This window comes from Choloepus didactylus, chromosome 8, assembly GCF_015220235.1.
Source record: "Choloepus didactylus isolate mChoDid1 chromosome 8, mChoDid1.pri, whole genome shotgun sequence".
Lineage (NCBI taxonomy): Eukaryota > Metazoa > Chordata > Mammalia > Pilosa > Megalonychidae > Choloepus > Choloepus didactylus.
In genome coordinates this window covers 25,351,503-25,378,597 of record NC_051314.1, presented here as the reverse complement: position 1 = coordinate 25,378,597, position 27,095 = coordinate 25,351,503, and the positions used below count along the sequence as shown (strand labels likewise).

The window sequence follows — 27,095 nt, the reverse complement described above, 5'->3', positions numbered from 1 at the left end:
GTGGCCCACACCAAGATAAGTAAGTTGATCAAGGTCTCACTGCCACTAGGCAGCAGAAACAAAATTTGAACCCAGGAATTGGGTCTCAGAGCCCACCATCTTGCCACTACTATAAAGCACCTGTAATTTTACCCTTAGATATGCCCTTATTTGGGCTACTCTTTAAGTGTAAATACTCTTAGGAAGGGCTACTGCTGATTTGAACTCCATGTTAGAGACTTTACCAGCATTGCAGGAAGAGGGCACCTTCCTGAGAGGTGAAAGGAAAAGCATCTCAAGAAAGTGGAAAACTGAAACTGAAAGGCAAGACAGGGAACACGTTGAGCAGAGAGGAGGAGCTACAAAAACAAAACTTAACAGCTTCAGAGGCTATTCAGCTGGCTCTGCTCTGGAAGGGTGTAAGCCGGTCCAAGGGAAGGAAATACGAGCCTCTCAGTGGGTCACACACAGAAGCTTCTCCCACACCGGCCTGTCAAGAGGAGAAGGAGTCAGATCTGGCCAGTGCTGAGGCTGATTAGATCCTGCGGGTAATACTTACAACCGTCTTTTAAACCCCAAGGCCTTGTGTGGGGAACTGAGCAGAGCTCCACACTGGACAAGAGAACCAAGAGGACTCCCCAGGGGAGGAGGGGGTGGCAGGTGAGCACAGCCCGAGAGACTGTCAATGCCACCGAGGCCTGGGTCTTACAGAAGAGACTTAGCTGGATGTGGCACCACAGACAACTGGGCTGAGGCCTGATTACATAGAGATGCTGGGAAATGCCCGTGACACCATTGGACCCAGGACTTTTCCTGCTGTCAAAACCTCTACACAGCCATGGATAAGCACCCCTTCTGAATATATATTGTCAGTGTCCTGACAAATGGTGAGGGGGAGGGGAGGGAGGACTCTCAGGCAAGGTGAGTCCCTTTGGTCTCTGAGCAGGGCTGGAGCCAAAGAAGCAAGACGCCCCTGATGGGAGACCCCAGCCCTTCCTGCCACTTCTTGGGGAAAGGAGACACATGACTTCAAACAGTTCATAAAAACTTACCTTTCACCATTTTGGGGAAAAAATAATAGATCTGCTAAAAATTCCATAATTTCTCCCACTAGGATATTTTTCTCACCAAACAAACTTCTCCTGATAGTTAAACATTCTTGAAATTTCATTTTTGCAAGAGAAGCATTTCCAGCCACTAATCTGAAAATAAAACACATGTTTGTTATTTGCTGGGCATGATGAATGCTGGCTACATTCACTGTGCTATCAAAAATAATTTTCATCAGCATCTTCTGTTTTATACAAAAGTCTATTTGGGAAGATATAAAACAGCAAAGCAGTTTATAATAGGAGAGATTCAAGACTTCAAGACCTTCAAGGTGATTTATTAAGAAGATAGATGTGAATGTCTTATTAAAAGAACTTCAGCACTATTTTAAACCACAGCACTGTTGGTATTTGGAGGTGCATAAATCTTTGTTGTGGGTTGGGGGGCTGTCCTATGTACTGTAATCTATTTAGCAGCATCTCTGGCTTCTACCCGTCAGATGCCAATAGCACCCCCCAATTGTGACAACCAAAATGTCTCCAGACATGGCCAAAGCTACCCTGGGGAGGGGGTGCCAGATCACCCCTGGTTGAGAACCACTGAACTAAAGGATGGAACTGCTGAAGTTCAACACTACTTAACCAAACCAAATGGATTAACAGGTGTGGGTTAAGTATATTAATCTTAACAATACAAGACAGTACAGGGGGGAAGAAAAGTTTCCAAAAATAAATACGTGTTTACATCAGAATGCCTTCAGTGTATTTCATGGTAGCTTGATCACGTGGGTTGCTGTCCAGTAACTTGGAAATTTCAGTGGCGTGTTCCAAAATGTTGTTTTCTTTTAAGTACTGTTCAGACCCTGACTTTGTCAGGTTGCGCAGCACTCTGCCTGCAGGGAATAAATTTTGGCAAATAATATACTGCTTAAGGTCTTTTGTTCCCCATAGAAGAGTTAAAATGTCAATATGCAGAGCATTTAATTGCATTTCTGCATCACTCCCAATAGTCAGGTTTTTTCTTAATAAATCATGGGTTGGCTTCCGTACAATGAATTGGCATACATGCAGCTGTCACAGGGCCAAAGAGCTAAGACAATAGATTAAAAACAGAGTGAAACAGAGTGAGATTATGGATGAAGAGAAGCCAGTTATCATGTGGTAACCAGCTTCTACAGAAGACGGCCATAACCGTCCTGTGATAGGAAACAGTAAGATGACTGAAGCTTACAATAAGAAGCAAATGTGCAAGCCTCATAAACCCAAGGAAAAATAGTGGAGATACCCAGATACATGCTGCCTTGGGAATGTGCCCTCTGCAAGGGGCCAACCATTGTGCTCCTGCCAGTAATACAGACTCCTAAAAACTAGATGTGTTTTCTAAGCCAACCTTGTTATGGAAAAAGAGAAAACAGCTTTTCTCAGAAGGTATTATTAGAGCATTGCTAACAGTATAGATAAGCAGATTTAACGTGCTGTGCTATGGAATTCAGTTTCCCCTATAAATTAAAAATATTATCTATTAGATTATACATTAGATATACTATAAATTATCAAAGGTATTTCTTTCCATCGATGGTACCTGCTTCATTGCCCTTTGCACCCTCCATCCAGGGCTTCATGCAGACATGAGGCGGGGAAAGCCACATGTCCTGTCTTCCTATGCCCAAAGCAGAAATCAGATGCTGTCATCCCACCCCACTCCCTGCAAAGGCCTCCCTTTGCACTGACAGTAAAATCTAAATGCCTGTCCATGGCCCATGGCCCTGCACCATCTGGACCCAGCTGCCTCCTGCCCTTTGCTCACTGAGCATTCTTTCCATTCCTAGGACAGGCCAAGCCCTCTCCCACCTCAGGGCTCTGCGGGAGTGCTCTCCTTCACTGCCTCTCCCCCCTCCCACATGTGGCTCCTGCAGCCCGTGAGGTCTTATGCATCCCCTCCCAGAGAGGCTTCTTGATTATGCTTTCGTGGGTAGGTCCCTGTCTGACCCCATTAGGCTCTAACTCCATCTCTTGTCTGTTTCTTGCACTGCATTTATTACAACCTGTAATGATTTCATGTGTTGGCTCACTGATCTTTTGCATGTCACCTCCTGTAGAAGCCAGAGTTGGTCTTCTGTCTTGTTCACTGTGCTATCCTAGCACAATGCCTGGTACACAGCAGGTGCTTGAAAACATTTCTCGAACGTACAAAGGCTGGTCAGGCAATCCTCACTCCTCCCTCTTTATCTGCTGGTCTGGGGCATGAATCCCCAGTAGACTCTTCTCCAGAGACTGGACCCACAGTAGCTGCTAATGATGCTGATCTACCTCGGAGCCTCCCTTTTCACTGGGACCCAACCCCGCCTGCTGCTTTGGCCTCCTTGGAGAACCACTGTCATGTCTACCACGCCAGGTCTGCCTGACCCCTGGGAACTTTACGCTCCGGATTAACCAGCTGCTTCTGGAGGGCCCTGGTTCTCACTCAGGTTTCCCCTGCTCACCAAGGTCCCCACGTGCCCCTGCCTGCATTAGGATGACTTGGAAAGAAGACTCTATATTTCAAGGATTGTAGCTTTATAAACGTCAGAGCTAAAAGAGATTCTATATAGCAAGCAGTTACAAGGAGAGGTTTTAGGACAGAAAGTCCTAGATGGACTCTTAGCTCCAGATTCACTAGCTATGGAAATTAAAGCAGTTTGAGGTCTTTAATTTCTCTAACCTTCAGCTTCCTCATCTGTAAAATGGGGTAACAAATAAACTTCCTGAGTTATCTCTGAGGATAAAAGGGATAATGAACATAAAGTGCCTTGTACATAGCAAGCATTCAATGAATGGTAACTATTATTATAAAAGTGAAGTTTAAGCCCCCCATTTCATGGACTCTACATGAGGATAAGTGGCTTGCCCAAGTTGACCTTTGATCTTATAGCACAGCAGTAGATTGCAAAAACGGCTACAGTTCTGCATGCCTCCCTGTACCCACTCCCCTTTGCAATGCAACCCTGCACCCCCTCCCATTAAGAGGGGAAGCCTCGATCTCCACCCCTTGAATGAAGCTTTGTGATTTGCTTTGACCCTCTGAATAGAGTGGAAGGGGCCTTGTGCCAGTTCCGAGCCTGAGCCTGGGCTTCTGCTCTCTCACTTGGAATCCTGTGAGACACCAGGTAAACAGGCCTGGGCTGTCCTCCTGGAGAATAAGCGACACATGACCCAGCCACCCCATCACCCCAGCCAGACAACCAGCAGACATGTCAGTGAGGCCCTCTGAGACTAGACCCATCTGCGCTGCCAGCTCGTCTCAGGTGCTCGAGTGAGCCCAGCCCAAATCTGCTGACCCCAGCCCCGGCCCAGAGGAACTCCCCAGTTGACCCATAGACTCGTGGGCAACAGTAAATGTTTTAAGCAGATGAGTTTTGGGGTGGTTTGTTATGTAACAGAAGCTTACTGATATAGCCATTTAAGTATGAGAACTTGAGTTTAGTCTGACTATAAATCAATGTGTCCAAAATGCTTAATACCTAAATTCACTTAACATTCTTTGCCTCTGCTATACCAATAGCATTAACTACAACTGCCTCAGGCATCAAATACAGTGCTTTTTACGTGGCAGGCATGCTCTAAGCTCTCAAAAGAAGGTGCAATGTAGAAAGGCTAAGTAACACTTCTGAAGGCACAGAGCTAGTAAGTGGACAGGTGGGGCTTGAACAAAAGCTGGCTTCAGAGTCAAGCTGTGGATGGCCCACTCTTCATGCTGGAAGCTTCTTTTTTAGAGATGCATCCTAACAGTCTTAGAGGTTTGTGTCTAAAAGAGTGGTCTGTCACACAAGGAATACTTTATGATCAACCCTCAGATACCCACCAGTCCTCCAAAAAACCAAAGTGCACACACCCTTCTCCCTTCTCTCGCAGATGGAATGAGCCCAGGAGGAGTCTGACGCTAAGAAACACAAGAGGTTATTTCCTTTGCACGTGTCCACCATCTTTTTTTCATGATTTCTATATCTCTTTTTTTTTTCAACTATATTGGGGTAAAATAAACATAACAAAAAAATTGCCATTTTAACCATTTTTAAGTGTATAATTCAATGGTATTAATTACATTCACAATGTTGTGTAACCATCACCACTGTCTCCAAAATTTCCATCACCCCAAACAGAAACTCTGCACCATTAAGCACTAACTCCCCATTCCCCATTCCTTCCTGCCCCTAGTAACCTCTACTCAACTTTCTATCTCGAATCTGCCTATTGGAGATATATAAGTGGAATCACACAGTTTTTGTCCTTTCATATCTGGTCTATTTCAGTTAGCATAATGCTTTCAGGTTGATCCATGTTGTAGCATGTATCAGAACTTCGATCCTTTTTATGGCTAAATAATACTACATTTACGTACATATTACATTTTATGTACCCATTCATCTGTTGAGGGATACTTGGGGGTGTCAAGCTTTTGGCTGTTGTGAATAATGCTGCTATGAACATTCGTGTACAAGTATCTGTTTGAGACACTGTTTCAATTCTTTTGTGAATATTCTAGGAGTAGAATTTCCAGGTCATATGGTAATTATTTTCCACAGTGGCTGCACAATTTTGCATTCCTACCAGTAATGCATGAGAGTTCCAATTTCTCCACATCCTCACCAACATGTGTTATTTTCCATTTTTTTATAAAACAATCCTAGTAGATGTTAAGTAGTATATCATATAGTGTCATACCTTTTTGCTTTATTGAGTCCTGGTTGTCGTTTAAGTTGCTGGGTGAAAAACACATCAGTTTTGACCATGCTTTCTGGAAATACTGGAACCCTTCCTGATTCATCCCTATTTCAAGATACAGTTCTCCGATAGCATTCTGTACTTTGAGAAGCATGTCTGTCATGGATTCACTCTGTACAAAATGACAAGAAAACCACTCCTGAGGGAACACTACATTAAAACATGTCCAGCCACAAGACACCTGCCCAAGAAAGATTCATTTCACAATGAACTTGCAAAAGATTATACACATTACATTAATTCTTGGGGAATTTTAAATATTTATCAAATAATGACTACAGTGAAGTTACCATAGTTAGACATCATAGTGAATGTTACCATTCATTGGGTGATATTCCAAATAAATTTGGAAAACATTTTTACAGGTTGTTAATTAATGATAATAAAAAATTTGAAAATAACAATAACATGATAATTTCTGGCATATGCTAAAAGTCCCAGAGGAGGTGGTAGCTAGGATTCAAACGAAGAGCTGAAAACACTGCCTGTATCACCCTTGAATTCAGATGTGACAAGGGATCAGCTAACTTGACACATTTTTGCTTAGAGACTGAATTTAAATTCTGTTTGCTGGCCTAGCATATTTCTTTCAGGGTTGCTTGAATTTCATCACCTTAAATTGGTCTTCTATCAGAATCATGTCAACGCTAAGAATAGACTGGTTGGATATAATCTTTTAAATGCCCAGAGTAAGAAATGAGTTAGAGGATGAATTACCTTATGATTGACATGTCATTTCAGAAAACTTAATATTAACAAGAATATACATATATTAGTTACCCAGCTGTTATCACAAATACCATTAAATAAGTCAGCCTAAAGACTGGGAAATTACTGGCTCACAATTTTGAAGCTAGGAGTCCAAAATCGAGGCATCAGCAGGACAATGTTCTCTCCCTGAAGTCTGTGGTATTCTGGGGCTGGCTGTTAGGGATCCTTGGTCCTTGGCTTTTCTGTCACATGGCAATGCACATGGCAGCATCTTCTCCTTTCTCTTCTGTGTTCTGTTGACTTCCAGCTTCTTACTTCTCTAGTGGCTTTCTCCCTGTGGCCTTCTCCATAAGGCCTTCAGTAACAGGATTAAGATCCATCCTGATTCAGTTGGCCATACCTTAACTTAAAGTAACACCTTCAAAAGGTCCTGTTTACAATGTGTTCCACAGGAATGGATAAAGAGTATGTTTTTCTGGCATACATAATTCAACCTACCATAAGACATCAATATATTTGGTAACTAAGGCCCTATACAAATGGATGGTATTATTATTATCATGAGTTCTTTAATACTTCATGCTATTCTACATATGTTAGCTACATTAGCCAAGAAAGGATTGACTGATGCTGTCTCCCTGGTACAAATTACTTAGAGTCTTTCTACCCTCCTGCATCAACTGACAGTGCTCTTCCACATCAAACTGAACTTTTCTGGCTCAAGCCAAAGTTTCCAATAGATGTCCTTCAAACAGGTTACAGCTACTCTGAGAATACTGATCTCCTTAGCCTTGGAGGCAGCCAAGTGTGGTCTGGAATCCCTGGGCCTATAGTTCTTTTACTCATCTCTCATCATTTACTCATCTTTAAAAGTGCCCTCCTACAAGCAGCTATTCCAGATCTCATGCCTACTTATCATCCTCCACTTCAAAGATGATCTCCTTTTTCACTTTACCAAGGTCAAATCCACCCTGAAGAACTGTCTTCAAATGTTGGTTAGGATTAGGACTGGCTGCAAGTAACAGAAAATCCAAATTAATAGTGGCTTAATTTCTCTCTCATGTAAAATTCAGGGCTGCAGATACTACACTGTGTCAGAAACTCAGGCTCCTCTTATCACATGGCTCCAACTCACCTGACCTCCATTCCCGTGGACCTCTCACATCACAAAATGTTCACAATCCAGCCAGCAGGAAGGAGGAAAGGGCACACCCTTCATTTCACAGAAACATCTCAGAAGTTATCCACATCACTTCCACTTACATCCCATCAGCCAAAAGTTAGGCACATGCTCATATCAAGCTTCAGTAGAAAGCTGGGAAATGTAGCCTTCTTTCTAGGCAGTCATTTGCTTGACTAAAAAATTCAAGAAGGCGCATAATTGACTATAAATGAAAAGGATAGTAGATTTGGGGAAATTATGAATTGTCTCTGCTAACCTCATGTAACCTCTTCTTCTAAATTTCAAATTAGCCTTGTATTTTAGGTTTTCCTCATTGCTAAAGCAAATACCATGCAGTGGGTTGGCTTAAACAACAGGAATTTATTGGCTCATGGTTTTGAGGCTGGGAGAGTCCAAAATCAAGGCATCATCAAGGTGATGGTTGCTCCCAGGGGAATGTGGCATTCTGGGGCTGGCTGCCGATGATCCTTGGTCCTTGGCTTTTCTGTCACATGGCAAAGCACATGGTGGCCTTTCCCAGCTCCTCATCTCTCTTCTGGGTTCCTTTGGCTTTCAGCTTCTGGTTGCTTCCTCTGACTTTTTCCTCTCTCTCTCTGACCTTCTCTATAAGGCCTGTATAATAGGATTAAGACCTATCCTGACTCAGCTGGGCCTCACCCTAACTGAAGTAACCTCACTACAAGGTCCAATTTGCAAGATCTCACACCCACAGGAATGGATTAAGTTTAAGAACATTTTTTTCTGGGTGCACAGCTCCAAACCACCACACCATCTTTTCACCCATTTTCCTCCCTCCTGCCTGTGCCACAGGAAGGGATGGCCAGCTCCTTCTCAAGGACCCGCTCCTGCCCTGAGCCCTCAGAGTCTGCCCTCCTGCTTCCTTCCAGCATCTTCAGTCTCTCCCTCCCCCCAGTTCATTTTCCTACTCCTGGATCAAAGCAGACCTGAAACTGATACCACCCTGACTGTCTCAGCTTCCTAGGGTTGCCATAACAACGTACTGCAAACCAGGTGGCTTAAATCAACAGAAACTTACTATCTCAAAGTTCTGGAGCCCAGGAGTCTGAAATTATGGTGTCAGGAGGGCCGTTTTTCCACTGATATGTGTAGGGGAGGATCCTTCCTTGCCTTTCATAGCTTCTGGTGTTTGGCGGTAATTGCTGTCATTCCTTGGCTTGTAGGAGCATCACTGCAATCTCTGCCTCCATCTCCACATGGCCGCCTTTGTTGTCTCCATCTTCCATGGTGTTCTCCTCTCTGGGTCTGTCTGTGTGTGTGTCCAAATTTCCCCCTTCTTCACAAGGACACCAGTCAGGTTGGATAGGGCCCACCCTAACCCACTTGTGCTTCATCTTAACTAATCATCTCCAAAAAAGTAAGGTCACATTCACAGGACCAGGGATTAGACTTGAACATGTCTTTTGGTGAGTCACAATTCCACCCATGGTACTGACTTTTCATCTTTCTCCTTTAACTGGCAAACTTTTCAAACAAGTATCAATATGTGCTTCTCCTCGATTTTGTTATCACACACTCAGCTCTTGAAGCCCTGCAGTTTGGCTTCTCCTGCATCGTCTTGTGCCATCTCAGGGGTTGTCACTGACCCCCACTCACCATTCCTAGGGACCTTTCTTCCGTTCTCCTTTGTCCAGACCTCTAAGCAGCATGTGATGCCATTAGCCACTCCCAACCTATCTTAGGGAGATTGTGATGTCCTGATCCTCTCCCAATCTCTCCCTCCTTTACAAGTTCTTCTCTCCCTTTTCTCCTAAGTATTAGTAATTTCTCCAATAATTACTTCCTGTTGTTGTTCAGAGACTTTGTTTCCTCTTGTGGTTTCAGCATTAGCATGCATGTAGATTTCTCCTCAATCTCCGATTTCCAATTCTCCGGAGCTGGCTGGATACTCCACTTGGATATTTTTCCTGAACCACAGACTCAAAATGTTCCAAATTCATAGTTTTCCACTCCAAATCCAACTTCCTGTTTGTATTTCCCCGCTCCTGTCAACTAGATTGAAAATTTCAGGGGGTTCCTGGATTCCTCCCTGTGTCGTATGCACCCTTCCAATCAGCCTGAGAGTGGGGCAGAAGCCCCTGGGACAGGGAGTCTGACGGCACCCCAGGCCACCAGCAGGCATGGTGACCCTCCCCCGTCTAAGCCCCTCTGCCCACATTGTCCATAATACCGATCGGCACATCAAATGTGGTCATATATTGACAGCTTTCTCATTATGAATACGTGTCTTTTATTCCCCTCCTCTTGCCCCAGACTATTTACTTCTTGAGGGCAGAGACTCAGCAATCCAAGCACTGAGCTTTGTGCTTTGTGGGCATTCAAAAAATATTTGTTGATGTCAGTGCTTGTGAAGCCCAAGGAGCTTCATTCTTAGGTCGCAGTCTACACTAAACACCACCTCCTGAGCACTGATTCAGCTAAGAGCTTGCCCTGCATGACCTCCCTGGACACTCACAGCAACCCTACAAAGCAAGTGGGGAAACCCAAGCTCACACGGCCAGGCAGTGGCAGAGCGAAGAAGTTCAAGCCAGGCCTGCCTGCATCGCTCTGCACATTTTCTTAACAGTTGAGCCTCTGTTTGATGCAAGAACACAGGCTCCTTTACAAATGTGTCCCTTGGTTTTCCTGCGGCCTAGTGCAACTATGGGTGGGGGAGGGGGAATAAGGAGACTTTTTTTTTTTTAAAGAATGAAAGAGGACCCCTACCTCACACCCTACACAAAAATTAACTCAAAATGGACCAAAGATCTCAATATAAAAGAAAGTACCATAAAACTCCTAGAAGATAATGTAGGAAAACATCTTCAAGACCTTGTATTAGGCAGCCACTTCCTAGACTTTACACCCAAACCACAAGCAACAAAAGAAAAAATAGATAAATGGGAACTCCTCAAGCTTAGAAGTTTCTGCACCTCAAAAGAATTTCTCAAAAAGGTAAAAAGGCAGCCAACTCAATGGGAAAAAATTTTTGGAAACCATGTATCTGACAAAAGACTGATATCTTGCATATATAAAGAAATCCTACAACTCAATGACAATAGTACAGACAGCCCAATTATAAAATGGCCAAAAGATATGAAAAGACAGTTCTCTGAAGAGGAAATACAAATGGCCAAGAAACACATGAAAAAATGTTCAGCTTCACTAGCTATTAGAGAGATGCAAATTAAGACCACAAGGAGATACCATCTCATACCGATTAGAGTGGCTGCCATTAAACAAACAGGAAACTACAAATGCTGGAGAGGATGTGGAGAAATTGGAACTCTTATTCATTGTTGGTGGGACTGTATAATGGTTCAGCCACTCTGGAAGTCAGTCTGGCATTTCCTTAGAAAACTAGATATAGAGTTACCGTTCGATCCAGCAATTGCACTTCTCGGTATATACCCGGAAGATCGGAAAGCAGTGACACGAACAGATATCTGCACACCAATGTTCATAGCAGCATTATTCACAATTTCCAAGAGATGGAAACAACCCAAATGTCCTTCAACAGATGAGTGGATAAATAAAATGTGGTATATACACACGATGGAATACTACACGGCAGTAAGAAGGAACGATCTCGTGAAACATATGACAACATGGATGAACCTTGAAGACATAATGCTGAGCGAAATAAGCCAGGCACAAAAAGAGAAATATTATATGCTACCACTAATGTGAACTTTGAAAAATGTAAAACAAATGGTTTATAATGTAGAATGTAGGGGAACTAGCAATAGAGAGCAATTAAGGAAGGGGGAACAATAATCCAAGAAGAACAGATAAGCTATTTAACGTTCTGGGGATGCCCAGGAATGACTATGGTCTGTTAATTTCTGATGGATATAGTAGGAACAAGTTCACAGAAATGTTGCTATATTAGGTAACTTTCTTGGGGTAAAGTAGGAACATGTTGGAAGTAAAGCAGTTATCTTATGTTAGTTGTCTTTTTCTTACTCCCTTGTTATGGTCTCTTTGAAATGTTCTTTTGTTGTATGTTTTTTTTTATTATTATTTTTTTTTTCATACAGTTGATTTAAAAAAGAAGTTAAGTTAAAAACAAAAAAAAAAAGGAAAAAAATATGTAGTGCCCCCTTGAGGGACCTGTGGAGAATGCAGGGGTATTGGCCTACCCCACCTCGATGGTTGCTAACATGACCACAGACGTAGGGGACTGGTGGTTTGATGGGTTGAGCCCTCTACCATAGGATTTACCCTTGGGAAGACTGTTGCTGCAAAGGAGAGGCTAGGCCTCCCTATAATTGTGCCTAAGAGCCTCCTCCCGAATGCCTCTTTGTTGCTCAGATGTGGCCCTCTCTCTCTAGCTAAGCCAACTTGAAAGGTGAAATCACTGCCCTTGCCCCTACGTGGGATCAGACACCCAGGGGAGTGAATCTCCCTGGCAACGTGGAATATGACTCCCGGGGAGGAATGTAGACCCGGCATCATGGGACGGAGAACATCTTCTTGACCAAAAGGGGGATGTGAAAGGAAATGAAATAAGCTTCAGTGGCAGAGAGATTCCAAAAGGAGCCGAGAGGTCACTCTGGTGGGCACTCTTATGCACACTTTAGACAACCTTTTTTAGATTCTAAAGAATTGGGGTAGCTGGTGGTGGATACCTGAAACTATCAAACTACAACCCAGAACCCATGAATCTCGAAGACAATTGTATAAAAATGTAGCTTATGAGGGGTGACAATGGGATTGGGAAAGCCATAAGGACCACACTCCCCTTTGTCTAGTTTATGGATGGATGAGTAGAAAAATAGCAGAAGGAAACAAACAAACAAACAGACAAAGGTACCCAGCGTTCTTTTTTACTTCAATTGCTCTTTATTATTCTTGTTATTTTTGTGTGTGTGCTAATGAAGGTGTCAGGGATTGATTTAGGTGATGAATGTACAACTATGTAATGGTACTGTGAACAATCGAATGTATGATTTGTTTTTTATGACTGCGTGGTATGTGAATATATCTCAATAAAATGAAGATTAAAAAAAAATTCAAATCTCTGCACAATAAAAGTCACATAATGGTAAAAAAAATAAAATAAAATAAAATAAAAAAAGAAACCTACCATTTAAATTAGGATTTCTCAATCTCGGAGCTGTTGACATTTGGGGCCGGATAAGTCTTTGTTGTGGGGTCCTTTAGCAGCATCCCTGGCCTCTCCTCACCAGATGCCAGTAGCATGCCCCCCCCACCCCCCACCACCACCAGTTGTGACAACCAAAACTGTTTCCAGCATTGCCAAATGTTCCTTGGGGTGCAAAATCGCCCCTGACTGAAAACCACTGCATTAAATTTAAAAATCGTCTTAATCACCTTATCTGAAGAAATTATTAAAGTTGTATAATACAGAATGCATGCAGCGTAAAGAACAAGATCTTTCTCTTCAAGAATGTTAGGCATATACTTCAGAGACGTTGTTATTGCCCAAAATAGTTTTTGAACTTCTCTTGCAGATGTACCTTCAGAGCCTAAAGGAAATTCTTTTAATAGTCTCCATGATGTCTAGTCCCAAAGGCCTGTTGTAAAAATATTTTGAGAATAGAATCATAAGAGCGATGCCTCCAGAAGGAGTACACTCAAGTAGGAAATTCTCTTTGAATGTCTAAGCTTTGGAATGCTGCCTGGGAAGGCAGCCTCGTCCCTGCACCTGTATTTCATGGGTTAGCTTCATCACTGAGTGGCTGAAAAGGCTGGCAGTGACTTCCGGCTAGACTGGGTGTTCCACAAAAAGAGAAATCGTGTCTGCCCCACTCGCCGTCATCACCCTAACTCCTGGCACGATGCTCGGTCTAGGCGAGGCCCTCGGTGAATGTCAGCCGAGTGGACAGATGAGCAAATGACTGCAATCAGGCACTCGGTGATTACCTAATAAAATAATTGGTGCTTTCCAGAAAGACACCTGCCAGTGATAGAAAATTCGGACCTCATGGAAAAAGAATCTGGTACAAGGAGAAATTCCACAGTCACAAGAGGACACCCGAGAATCACTGTACTCTACTCCCTGACAGATGAAAGTGTTTTCCAAATAATTTAAACTCTTCATGTTATTCTTAGTGTAGCCCTCATTACGGAAGCAGTAAGTGGCAAAGCTGGAGTTTAAATCGAGGTCAGCCTGCAAACAGTGCTCTTATTCACTACTCCATGCTGCTTTCTAAGGACATAAAGGTATGTGCAAATTCAGACTGATTGCTCGATTCATTTGACTATTTATTAAGCACCTTCAAGTTGTAATATGCCCTGGAAAAATACAAAAATTGGTAAATAGCATGGTTTCTGATATAAAGGGACTTACCATGTAGATTTTTATAAATCTCTTTAGATAGAATTCCTTCTATAAAGATGTGTGTTGATGGGGGCGGGGGCAGGGTTTCATAAAAATCTGAAGGTCTTTGTTTTAAAATAAAAACAGCTTTGTTTGGGGTTATGTTTAACCTTGGTTCACAAACTCTGCTGACATCAGTGAAACTGTTTTTTTAAAGGGCAGTTAAATGTCATCCTAAGCAGTTATAGTTTCACATTACGAGTGAAGCTTTCATTGTATTCAACAAAGTCAAAAGTTCCTATAACAGGGAAAAATAAATCAACATAGGGGCAAGATCATTGATCAACCTTCCCCAATGTCTTTATGAAAGTTATACCAAAGTCTTTGGCCAGTTTTTTGTAACTTCATTTCAATCCACCCCTGGATTTCGCTTTTGGCTTTATGAATATTCTAACCCCACCCCACCCCACCCTCCACAAAGTGACACCATTTGTTCTGTGATGACTCTCAGCTATTTACTGCTTGTTATCATTAATGTACACTGTGGGGCATGGGCTGAAATCAAGGCTTCCTCATTGATGAACACAATTAACTGATTCCTCTATTTGTGGACTAAATCATAAAGGAACAAAGGCAAATGACATATGAAAAATATTTAGTCCCAAAGGAATAAAGATTAGGGGATTTCAAGTTATTTCTCACTTTACCTGCACTAACAAGTCCTCAACACTCAAAAGCAACTCTTCTGCTTCATGGGTCTTGCCCATAAGCTTCAAAACTCTGGCAATAAAAAATATTAATCGGCATTTGTCGATGGTGGTAACCTCAAAAAGCCTGCATTCCAGCACTAGAAAGAAAAGGAAGAGAAAAAAATCCTAAAGCATATTTGGAAAGGAACAAAGAGTGCCCATTGCTTATAGAAGACTTAAACACAATATCCATTTCAGCCTTTCTCTTAAGGCATCAGCATTTTGCTTTTATTAAGGTTTACATATATCACCAAGTGTTTTAAATCATGAAATGAAAAATAACTGTAATGCTTTTTAAATAATCTTGTATGTAAATCTGGAAAACTAGAGGGTCAAAATAGAGTATTTACATAGCTCAATCCATGTTTTTTCTGTAATTTGAATTTTGGGTGACTTCCAAACCAAAACCAAAAAAAAGTGTTTAAATTTCTTACACAACTCTGCCCTCTGTTGCAACTATCTTGAATTGCTGGCTTTAACAGAAAGAACAGAATGTTAAAAGAACAAAATAGGGGATCTTTCCTATTACAGCTTTTTCATTTTAGGTATACCATATTAAACACAAAACTATACAGAATTCCAACTTAAACATCCAATTAAATGCACAATACCACAAAGTCAACATTTTCAGAATTTCTCTTTTCATAGATGTTCCAGTATCTAAACTTCTACGTTTGTTCATTGATTACATTTCAAATCACGGAGTCTCCAGTGTTTGATACAAACATAGTCCTGTTCCTCCGTCCGCTCCTTTGCTGGTGGCTGTAGGTCGCCTGACCTCGAATGCCCTCCTGCCTGCCTTCTGCCACTTCCTGGCACGTCGCCACTCACGGGAGGAAACGCTGAGCACCCGCCACGCGTCGGGCAGCACTCGGGGCTCCGGACAACAGTCGCCAGCAGCAGACGAGGCTGCAGCCCTCGGCCTCGCCTGGAGCCCCGGGCGCTCTGAAGCACAGCTGTGGTGCTCCCAGCCAGAGAGCAGAAACTAAAACAGAGCCCAGTGTCCACGACGTTTGTCCAGAGCGTCCATCAAGGACAGGGGCTGGAGGTGAGTAGAACCAAGCAACTGGGGGACCTGAGAACCAGCCGGCAAATGAGAGTGGTCCAGACGAGCCCCGGAGGGACAGACTCCGGCCCCGGGGTGGGTGCTTTTCCCATTCCCAGGGTCTGGGGTCCAGGTTCCGGTCCAGGGCTCAGGTTAGCACGGGCCGCGTCCCTCGCGGCATTTCATACGCAGCGCAGCAACCTCGCGTGCATCAGGAAGCCTTCCCTGGTGAACCCAGCCTCTCGCTGACCACACCCTCATCTTCCCTCACTCAGCACCCACACTTAATTAGACTGGATGAGAAAATCATTTTTTTGCATCACAGCCACCATTTAGCAAGCACCCAAAGCACCCGCCACGGCCAGGCACTGCCCTGAAAACAGCAGATAAAGGATGAGGCCACACACGCCAGGGCCCTGCCTGTGGGGCTGTGAAAATATTGGGGGAAACCGACCATCATGACAGAATCCTAACAAATGAGTATAAAATTAAAACTATGAAAAGAATTATGAAGGAGATGATGATAGGAACTGAGGAAGGTTTCTCCATGGAAGTGACAATGAGCTGAGAGCTAAAGAAAGAATAGAAGGTCTCGGGGGAAATGGGGGAGAGGAAGTGTGGGAAATTCCAGGCAGAGGGAACACCAAGTGTCAAGGATCTAGGGCAGGAAAGAAGTGTGGAGCTTAGGCTTTTATAAAGGGGGTTTATAAAGGACATTGGAGAGTCCTAACCAGGGGAGTGACATGGTCTGGTTTACAATGGGCTTTATAGGAACAAAAATGAAAGTATGAAGATCAGTTAGGAAGCTGTTACAACAGGCCAGGTGAAAGATAATGGTGGCTTGGGTTGTGTGTGTGTGTGTGTGTGTGCGCGCGCGCGCGCGCGCGCATGCAGACTGAGCAACAGGTGATAGTGATGCTTCTTAATGAGATGAGGGGGACTTAGGGAGCAGTTGCAGTTAGCTATTGAGAATTCTATTTTGGACATAGTAATGTTAAGATGCCTATTATATATAAAAGTGGAAGTGTCAATAGGCAGTCTTGCATTCCATGGGGCAGAGGTAGAAATGTAGACTTGGGAATTGCCAGCAAAGAGATGATTTTAAAGTCATGGGATGGAGGAAATGCCCTAAGGAGTGAATGGAGCTAGAAAAGAGAATGAGCCAAGATCACGTCCTGGAGCCCTCCAACATTTAGAGATCCAGGAGAAGCAGAAAGGCCAGGAGAACAAACTGGGAGGAAGCAGCCAGCAAGGCATAAGGAAACCCAGGAAACTGTAGAGCCACAGAAGTCAAGAAAATAAAAAGTTTCAAGAAGGCAGGAGGGGTCAACTCCATCAAATACTGCTAAAAATCAAATAGATAAGGACAAAAGAGTGCCCATAGGGATTGGCAATATGGAGGTCGTTGTGACCTTGGAAAAAGTAGTCTGAACAGAGGACAAGTTATGAATTGTATTGCAGCAATAATGGAAAACCAAGGGTGTGTTTTAAGCAAAGGGGTAACACAATCAGATCTGCCTTTCAAAAACATCCTTCTGGTTGCAGGGAGAGAATAAATTGGAGAAGGAGCACTCGTGGATGATGAGAGAGCAGGTGGGAGGTTGTTACAGGAGTCTAGGCTAGAGGAGATGATAGCCAAGGCTGCCAAAAGCCCACATGGCATCTTTGTGTGAATTAGAAAAAGGTACCTGCTCTGAGTGTAGGCAGCTGTTCCGGTTTGCTAATGCTGCCATTTTGCAAAACACCAGAAATGGATTGGCTTTTATAAAGGGGGGTTATTTGGTTACAAAGTTACAGTCTTAAGACTATAAAATGTCCAAGATAAGGCATCAACAATGGGGTACCTTCACTGGAGAAAGGCCACTGGCATCCAGAAAACCTCTGTTAGTTGGAAAGGCACGTGGCTGGCATCCGCTTGCTCCCAGGTTGCATTTCAAAATGGCATTCTCCAAAGTATCAGTTTCAGCCTTCAGCAGCTATCTTCAAAATGTCTCTTTAAGCTGCAGCACTGAGTTCCTTCTGTTTGTGCTCTTATACAGTGCTCTAGTAAACTAATCAAGGCCTATGCTGAATCGGCGGGGCCACACCTCCATGGAAATTATCTAATCAGAGTTATCACCGAAGTCGAGTGGGTCACATCTCCATGGAAACATCCTAATCCAAAGGTTCCAACCTAATCAACACTAATATGTCTGCCCCCATCAAAGAACACGGAGTTTGGGGGACATAATATATCCAAACTGGTGCAGCAGCCCTCACCTGGGCACATGCCTTGAACAGATTAGGGGCTGGATTTCAGCCTCACCTGTCCCCCTGGCCAGGTGCCCTTAGGCAGAACACAACTGTCACAACAGTACCTGGCAGCCCTGATGATAGCTTAGAGAAGGGCAATGGTGGCAGGCGATGAAGAGAAGTAGACGAATTGAGAAACACTTAGGAAGTAAAGATGGCAAGACTCAGTGATGAAATGGATTTGGGGGAAGAGAGGGGGATAAGGTGAAAAAAGTGTCAAGGATGATTCCAAGGCAGTAATCTGGTCAATAGTCCTCTGGAAGGGAGCCTGATTTGGGAGGGGAATTCATTCATGAGTTCAGTTTTAGATGTGTTGGGTTTGAGGTGCTCTTGAGACACCATCCAAATGGAGAATTAAGTAGGCAGTCGAGTATGTGGATCCAGAGTTCAGAGGGAAGTGTGGGCTGGAGAAATAAATGTGTGAGTTGTGGACACAAGGACAATCACTGAAACCATGGGCATAGATAATATGCTTCCTGTGAAATCACAGCATGAGAGGAAAGGAGCCTTTAGTCTCAGGGAACTCCAACATCTAGAAGCCAGGTAGGAGAGGAGGACCTAACAAGGAAGACAGAGAAGGAGCAGCCAGAGAGATAGGAGGAAAACCAAGGGAGCACGCGTCTAGAAAGCCAAAAGACCAGAATAGAATGTTAGGAAGAGGAGGGTGTCATCAAAAATATACAGTGATGCTAAGAGGGAAAATCAGATAAGGATTGATAATGTTCTTTAGATGGCTGGATCATGACCTTTGTCCATTTTTTTTTTTTTTAATTAAAGTGTTCATCATTTTCTTATTGCTTTTAAGAGCATTTTCCATACTAGAAATATTAATTCTTAAACTGCTATGTATATTAAACAAATATTTTTTCCCAGTTAGTTACTTGCCTTTTAATTGGATTTCTGGTTTCCATGCAGAATTCTTTGTTTTGTTTTGTTTTACATATAGAAGTTTTAAGTGTTTATTTAGTCATACTTATCAATTACCTTATCCTTCAGGAATTATTCTTTTTGCTTTCTTGCCTAGATTTTACATTTTCTTAGAGTTTTGGGGATTTTTTAATTACATTGTCTTACTTTTATCTCTACTCTTTCTGGAATTTATTTTGGTCTGAAGTTGTAACTGGGTTCCAACTTAATTTTTTTTTTTACCAAATATGATCCATTATCACAGCACCATTTATTCCATAAGCCATCTGATTTGAAAGGCTGCCACTATTACTTATTAAATTCTTATAACCATACCTGAGTCTTTATCTGGGCTTTCTCTTTTGTTCCACTGAGCTATTTTTCTTTCACGCTTCTTTTTAAAAAATTATAATAGTTTCATAGTATGTTTAAATAACTGAGCATTCTGCAGCCAGAAATGGATTTTCTTCACTTTGATGTGACCCAGGGCTCCAGCCAGAATCAAAAGTTTCAGGCCACAGAGAATCTATAAAAACTTACCAGCACACAGAAGCTGTCTTCTGGGCTCAAAGACCATCCAACTGGCCATCTATCAGAGCTGCAGCTTCCCCAGATGCCTCCTGCAAAGAGGGGCTAACCCAGGGCTGGCTGAGGCCCAGCCAGAAGAGAAGCAAGTGCAAACCTCCAACCAGACCCCACTGTACAATGTCTTTCCCGGTCAACCTAACAAGTTAGGCCTGTTGTTCTCCTCATAGCCACTAGAGGGAGCCAAACTATACGGGATGGAGGGGAATATTCCGCAGGGTGTGAACTCCATCCCCAAACAACGTGGAGCTGGGAGAGATCGGACATTCCTCAACTCCCCCATCGAACCGACAGCACTGCCGTACCTTGGAACATTCTGATTTTTTAAAGGAATTTTCCTGAAGCAAGCAGGAGTCAAGAGTGTAAGTGGCCTTTTTATCAGAACAGAATGAGAGGGGGATAATGAAGATTAAGAATAAAAAAGAGAATTCTTAAACATTTCCCAACATGGGAAGGGAGGCCGACACTATTGTGGGGAGGATGCTCCCACAGTCCCCATGATTCAGAGTTGTTGTTTTCTTATTTTGAAGTGTGTCTGCCTGGAAAGCTCTTCTCCACCTACTACAGGATCTAGCCCTCCCCTCCACGAGCCTCTTCCTCCAACGGGTGGGTTTGGGGATGTTGTCCTACATCCACTTCTGGGTCAGCCACTGATGCCTGGCTCTACCTGATACTCTTGGTCCTAAATTCCTGCTCCCACCTCGGCCAAGAGTGTTTAAAACTAGATCTGTCGAGAACCTAAGACGGTGGCTAGGTGAGACAGGGCAAAAAAACACCTCCATGAAAAATACTAGATAAAAACCAGAAAGTGACCCAGAACACCAGTTTCAGCGATGCACCAGCTGGACAAGGTCTGCTAAAACCACAGGGACCGTGCACTCAGTGAAACTGGGAGTCTGCGTTCTCAAATGAGTGAGTAAACTGGCTGAAAGCCCCGTAGCCACGCTGCGGTGTGGTGAAACGGGGGCTTGGCGTTTGGGGATGGACTAATTCTTTTTAAAAAAAAAAAAAAAAAAACCCAGAAGCACCTGCAGTTACAACGGTGAGAACAGTGTAGCGAAACACGGGAGGAGTGGGCTGTGCCAACCTCTCGGTGTCTGGTCTGGAGGATAGACCACTGCTGATTCCCTCAGGGCCAGGGGGCAGAGGGGAGAGCCAAAAGGAGAAAGAAACCATGCTGCTTGCAGCTGGCTCCCCAGCGGGCCAGAGACACTCCTCCCTGGGGCCGTACCTACAGCCCAGAGCCACGCCAGGAAACCCAATGTGACGGGGATTGTATCCCACATCACCACACACACACCACAATATCAGCCGTGGACAGTGGCCTTGGGTGCATACACAGCTAGTTGTCCCAGAGCTGGGAAGGCGGAGCTGTGTGAAAAGTGGAGGGTTGAGATGACCCATTCAGCCATCTTTGCATCAGGCTGGGAGCGCCCCTGCACGGCCCAGCGGCCCGGGCCTTTCCTTGAGGGACAGCGCGCACTTGTGACGTAGCACAGCCTTCCCTTAGCAGAGGTCCTGGAAGATCACAGCTGAGAAGGGGAGCCCACTCGGAAAACCCAGGGACGCTATGTCAATGCTGGTGACTTGTGGGTCAGCGCAGAGAAAATCTGTGGCAAGACTGAAATGAAGGCTTAGACTCTTGCAACAACCTTGAATCTCCAGAAACACCTGGGAGGTTTGATTATTAAAGCTGCCCTGCCTCCCTAACCACCCAGACACATGCCCCACAAGTTGTATTTTTTACAACTTGAAAGAACCCTATCAAGCAAAGCAAATGCCAAGAGGCCAAAAACAACAGATAATCTTAAAGCATATGATAAAACCAGACAATATGGAGAACCCAATCCCAAACACCCAAATCAAAATATCAGAAGAGACACAGTACTTGGCGCAATTAATCAAAGAACTACAATCAAAGAATGAGAGCATGGCACAGGATATAAAGGACATGAAGAAGAACATGGCACAGGATGTAAAGGACATAAAGAAGACCCAAGAAGAGCATAAAGAAGAAATTGCAAGAGTAAATTAAAAAATAGAAGATCTTATGGAAATAAAAGAAATTGTTGGCCAAATTAAGAAGACTCTGGATATTCATAATACAAGATTAGAGGAAGTTGAACAACAACTCAGAGTCCTAGAGGACCACAGAACAGAAAATGAAAGAACAAAAGGAAGAATGGAGAAAAAAATAAAAAAAATCAAAATGGATCTCAGGGATACGATAGATAAAATAAAATGTCCAAATTTAAGACTCATTGGTGTCCCAGAAGAGGAAGAGAAGGGTAAAGGTCTAGAAAGAGTATTCAAAGAAATTGTTGAGGAAAACTTCCCCAACCTTCTACACAATATAAATACACAAAGCATAAATGCTCAGTGAACTCCAAATAGAATAAACCCAAATAAAGCCACTCCAAGACATACTCTGATCAGACTGTCAAATACTGAAAAGAAGGAGCAAGTTCTGAAAGCAGCAAGAGGAAAGCAATTCACCACATACAAGGGAAACAACATAAGACTGAGTAGTGACTACTGAGCGGTCACCATGGAGGCCAGAAGGCAGTGGCATGACATATTTAAAATTCTGAGAGAGAAAAATTTCCAACCAAGAATACTTTATCCAGCAAAACTCTCCTTCAAATTTGAGGGAGAGCTTAAATTTTTCACAAACAAATGCTGAGAGATTTTGCCAATAAAAGACCTGCCCTACTTCAGATACTAAAGGGAGCCCTACCGACAGAGAAACAAAGAAAGGAGAGAGAGAGATAGAGAATTTTAACAGACATATATAGAACCTTATATCCCAAATCACCAGGACACACATTTTTCTCTAGTGATCACGGCTCTTTCTCCAGAATAGACCATATGCTGGGACATAAAATAAGCCTCAATAAATTAAAAAAAAAAAATTCAATATATTCAAAGCGCATTCTCTGACCACAATGGAATACAAATAGAAGTCAATAATTTTTGATTTGTAACTCCACTATTTACTTCCTACATGATATAAAATACACAAACTCTAACGACAAATCAGTGGGTTTGGACTCAATGTAAAATATGTAATTTTTGACAAGAACTATATAAAGGTGGGGGAATGGAGGAGTATAGGAACATAGTTTACGGGTCCTATTGAAGTTAAGTTGGTATCAAAGAAAAACAAGATTGTTATGGATTTAAGAGATTAAATTTAAGCCCCACAGTAAACACAAAGAAATTATCAGAGAATATGACCATAGAGATGAAAAGTAGAGTATGGGTTATGAGAAGTGGGGGAAGGGGCAATGGGGAGTTAAGAAATGAGTGTAGGGTAGCTGTTTGAGGTGAAGGGAAATTTCTAGTAATGGAAGGTGGGAAGGTGATTGCATTGCAACATTCTAAATGTGGTTAATCCCACTAATGGAATGCTAGGAAGGCGGTGGAATGGGCAGATTTAGGCTGTATATATGTTTCCATAATTGGAAGAAAAAAAAAAAAGACAGTCTAAATAGATGACAATTAATGCCAAGGATGATCCTGGATGGGATCTGAGGATGGAGGACAGGAAGCTCAAAGGGACACAGTTGAGACATAAGAAAAAAAAAAAGGAAATACAGAAAGTAAGCTTTGAATCATTGTTGAATCTCTTGTACTTCTTAGCTGTGCTTAATGGGATTGCATAAAAGAATGTTCTTGTTCATGGGAATTGTATATGTTAATTATAGTGTTTGTTCAAGGATGTGTGCAGCTAGCTCTCATATGTTCAGAAGACAGAGCAGTAGATGATGGATGATGACAGATAGGGAGGGAGGGAGGGAAAGAAAGAAATGGTGGTGTGACAGAATGTTAAAGTTGGGGGATCGGGGGATCGGGGGATGGGGGTCAGGGAATGCTGGAGTTCTGTGTATGAGGTTTGTATTGTTTTTGCAACTGTTCCTATAACTTTGAATTTATTTCAAAATAAAATTAATTTAAAAAAAAAAAAACTAAATCTGTCACCATCTGGCTTAAATCCCCAATAGCTTTCCCATCCCTTTATTTTGGGTTCAAGGCTGAATGTTTAACAGGACCCTGCATAGTCGGGGTCCTACCACCTCTGCAGCCTCAGGCCTCCGCTTATTGCCCACCTTTTCGTAGCCACGCTGGACTTGTGCAGGTCTTCAGATTCCGCACTTTTCCCTCTCGACTCTGGGATCTTCAACCATGCCGTTCCCTTTGTTCCAGATTCTCTTTCCCCTCTCTCTTTGTCCAGCTAGCTCTCGCTCTTTCCTCAAGTCTCAGATTAAATGACATTTCTTCAGGGAGGCCTCCACTGATCCCCAAGACGACATGTAACCTCCTTGCTTTAAACTCCATTTCACCTCTTTGTACCTCTCCTCTCACACTGACTTGCTCTTTAATGACTATCTTTCACATTCAACTGTAAGCTCCACTAAGACAGGAACCACGTCTGGCTTACCCATTTTTGCATCCTTGTCATCTAGCACAATGCGTGGCACAACGCAGGTACTCAGTAAACAGTTGAATTAATTGGGAAGCACGGCTCCAATTGCCCAGCCTTCTTCATTGGAAAGGAGGGCAGGGGTGAAATGCCAAGCAATTCTCAGGATTAGAGACTATAACATAGGGTTATTCAAAAAATTCTTTGAAGGAATAGTCCAGTTAATTTGCCTTATCTTAGTCAGCAACCCCAGGAGGGCAGACTGATTCAGAGCTGGGTGAGGAAAAAGATGTTTGAGAAGCTCCAGAAAGCTAACCCGGCCACTGTAATGCCTCATGTGGCTATTATACAGGGTTCCCACTGTAATTAAGTCTTCTGCCAATGAATCTAATAACCTTTCTGTTGCTTTGGTGACAAGTCATTGGCCTTGTGACTTTTATTTTCAGCAATTTAAAGAGAGAATAGGGAACCCCACAGTCTGAGAGGGACTTCAGGGAGGGCCTCCAAATGGCCCTGGCCTGACTCAGCCAGCCAGTGGGAAAGGTAAGACACATAGATGGACAGCTTGATACACAGGGCGACTCAATCACAGCCGTGCTGTGCTTTAGGAAGAGAGGAAATCTGGGCCTGGTAGAGATGAGAAAATGGATGTGAAAAGTATTATGGAAGTAAAGTCCCCAGAGAAGGGAGGTTCAAAGGCCATCATTATGGAGGCCAGGACCCCCGCTGAGAAGCCCTGGGGCTCTTGGGGTAACACAGAGACTAAGTAAGAGGATCTCGGATGATTGCCCAGATGCCATCATACTATGGACAGAATAACCCTCTGGATGACTCCAGCACAATTCAAAGGGACCCATTCTGAACTGGGCTCCATTACACAGTAGAAAACCACCCTCATCCACTGAAACATTAAGTGATCTCCTCCCAGTTTCAACCCCCAGCGTCCGCCTCCTTCCATCACCATAACAACCACGTTCTCATAAGCAGTTGCGGCATCATCAGGAAGGACTTCTACCCCCACCTTGGCTTTGGAGATCTAATCTTCCTTAGGTTAGCTGTGAACTTCCTATGACATGCAGTACCTCCACCCCAAACCCTCCCCCCCACACACACACACACTTCTAAGCACTGACACATTTCCAGATGGATCCTGGCTTTATTTAACACACTTGCATCCTTACGGGTATTGCTTGAGTCCTTTCACATGGAGGGAGGATGGATCAAATTCCAAAATTACATAAATCATACATGGTATAATAATAAAGGTAAAGGCAGGATGTTCAAGGACCAGAAGGGATGTGGGTATGGTATAGGCTCAAATCTACCACGAATAGCTGAGAGACCTTGGTCAACTCACTTCACCTCTTTGAGATTCTGCTTCCTCAATTTCTTAAGCTATGAATAGTATTATAGGAGTTTTATGAGGATTAAACAAGATAGTACATACAAATACTTAACTCAGAGTCTGTTGCATAACAAATGCTCAAAACTGGGTTACCACAACCGCTAGACTGCAAATCCCACGAGGGGGGTTTCTGCTTGCCTTGGTCATTGCTGTGTTAACAGTGCCCAGCAGAGATCACGGCACAGAGACAGTGCTCAGATAATATTTGTTCAAAGAATGAATGAAAGTTATTACTCTGTTTAACAAGTTAGGAAATACAGGATGACAGAGTGAGTTATAAAGAGGCCTACTTACGGAGAACAAAGGGAAGAAATATTAACCAAAATGCTACAACCTAAACCCAAGCCACTTAAGCAGGGAATCAATGAATAGCTGCCCCAGTTCTGATGGAAGTCACCCTCAACAGTGATTACTGAGTGATGGAGAGAGCTGGTGGTTCCATTACTAGGAAGAGGAAACAGTGAAAAAAGAGCAAGTCTGGGGTTAAAACCTGCAATGATGAGGATTTGGCCTATTTATTTTGAAGTATCAACTGGTCACCCAGGGAATCTGTTTATCAGGCAGTAATATTATCAGTAGCTCCAGGAAATTGGTGCTCGGAAAGGAGGTCAAGAATGGAAATACAGATAAAGAAGTAATGTGTTAGCTGTGTGGTTGAAGCTGTGAGAACCCACAGACGGAAAAAGAATGCTAAGGAAAATCCTTGGAAAAAGGCACTGCAAGAAGAGAAAGAGAAGCCATTTCAAAATTAAAACTTTCCCCCAATATCTTGTCCTCAGAAATTGTTGGCTAAAATTATGGGAAGAAGTCACCAGAGAGGTCTGCTGGATTGTTCAGAATAATTATGTAATTATGTAAGGAGAGGAAAAAGAATAATTTTAGGCCACTCTATATCCCAGCAAAATGGACCACTGGAAACACTGTTATCCACCATATCTGAGAGCGTACATCTCTTCCTGGTTGTATGGTACTGATCTGCTTTAATCCTGGCCACTGAGGTTAAATAGGCCCCCACAGCATCATATCCGGCTTCCGATAAAACATTCCAGTAGTGAATGAGGTGCAGCCTTGTCCAGAAGCTTGGGCTTCTGAGTTTTGAGATAAAGTCTGTGATGCTGGTAACACAATATATTAATATAAATTATTTTAGTATTTCATGCCTTGGAGAAAGCTATTCTGCTATTCACCATATTTCATTAGCATATTCATAAATTTCTTAACTAGTATGACTTTTTAAGTCACCAGATGAATATGAGCCTTTCACTCTGCAGTCAGAGCCAGTTATACTCACCTGTTCAGGAGGCCCCTCCTTTGGGTAGGCTCCCTGGCTGCCAGGCAGAGCTAGCCCCTCCCTCTTCTCTGCTTGCACAGCTCTTTGTCATTGCTCTAGTGAGGCACTTACCACCATGTATATTAATTATCTCTCTCCACATCTTCCTCTCTAGGTGGCAAGCACCCAGTGTCTTATTTATTGCTCTATTCCCAGGCCTAGCATCATGCTGAGACAGATGGTCATCAATAGTTTTTAGTGAATGAATTCATAAGAGGAAGGGAAGGAAGGGAAAGGGCAGGGAGAAGAGGGGAGTTGAAGAGAAGGAAAGAAGCAAATGGAAGGGAAGAAGGTAGGAGAGTCTAGCAAAACTACTCAATCCTTTTTCCTTGCCTAACTGGAAGTCCTCTTCTCTCTGGAAGGCCACTTAACTTTGAGGGGAATCCACGTGGAG

The 27,095-nt window shown here is 43.2% G+C and overlaps 1 protein-coding gene across 1 annotated transcript in view; it reads right to left on the bottom strand.

Moving 5' to 3' along the window:
* Positions 1-27,095, bottom strand: part of LOC119542578 (putative tetratricopeptide repeat protein 41) — a 120,455-nt gene that overhangs the window by 55,214 nt on the left and 38,146 nt on the right. The window contains 5 exon segments of the mRNA XM_037847353.1: positions 1,032-1,181; positions 1,774-1,921; positions 5,730-5,901; positions 14,674-14,813; positions 26,293-26,486. Of these exon segments, the coding sequence (XP_037703281.1) occupies positions 1,032-1,181; positions 1,774-1,921; positions 5,730-5,901; positions 14,674-14,813; positions 26,293-26,486 (804 nt within the window).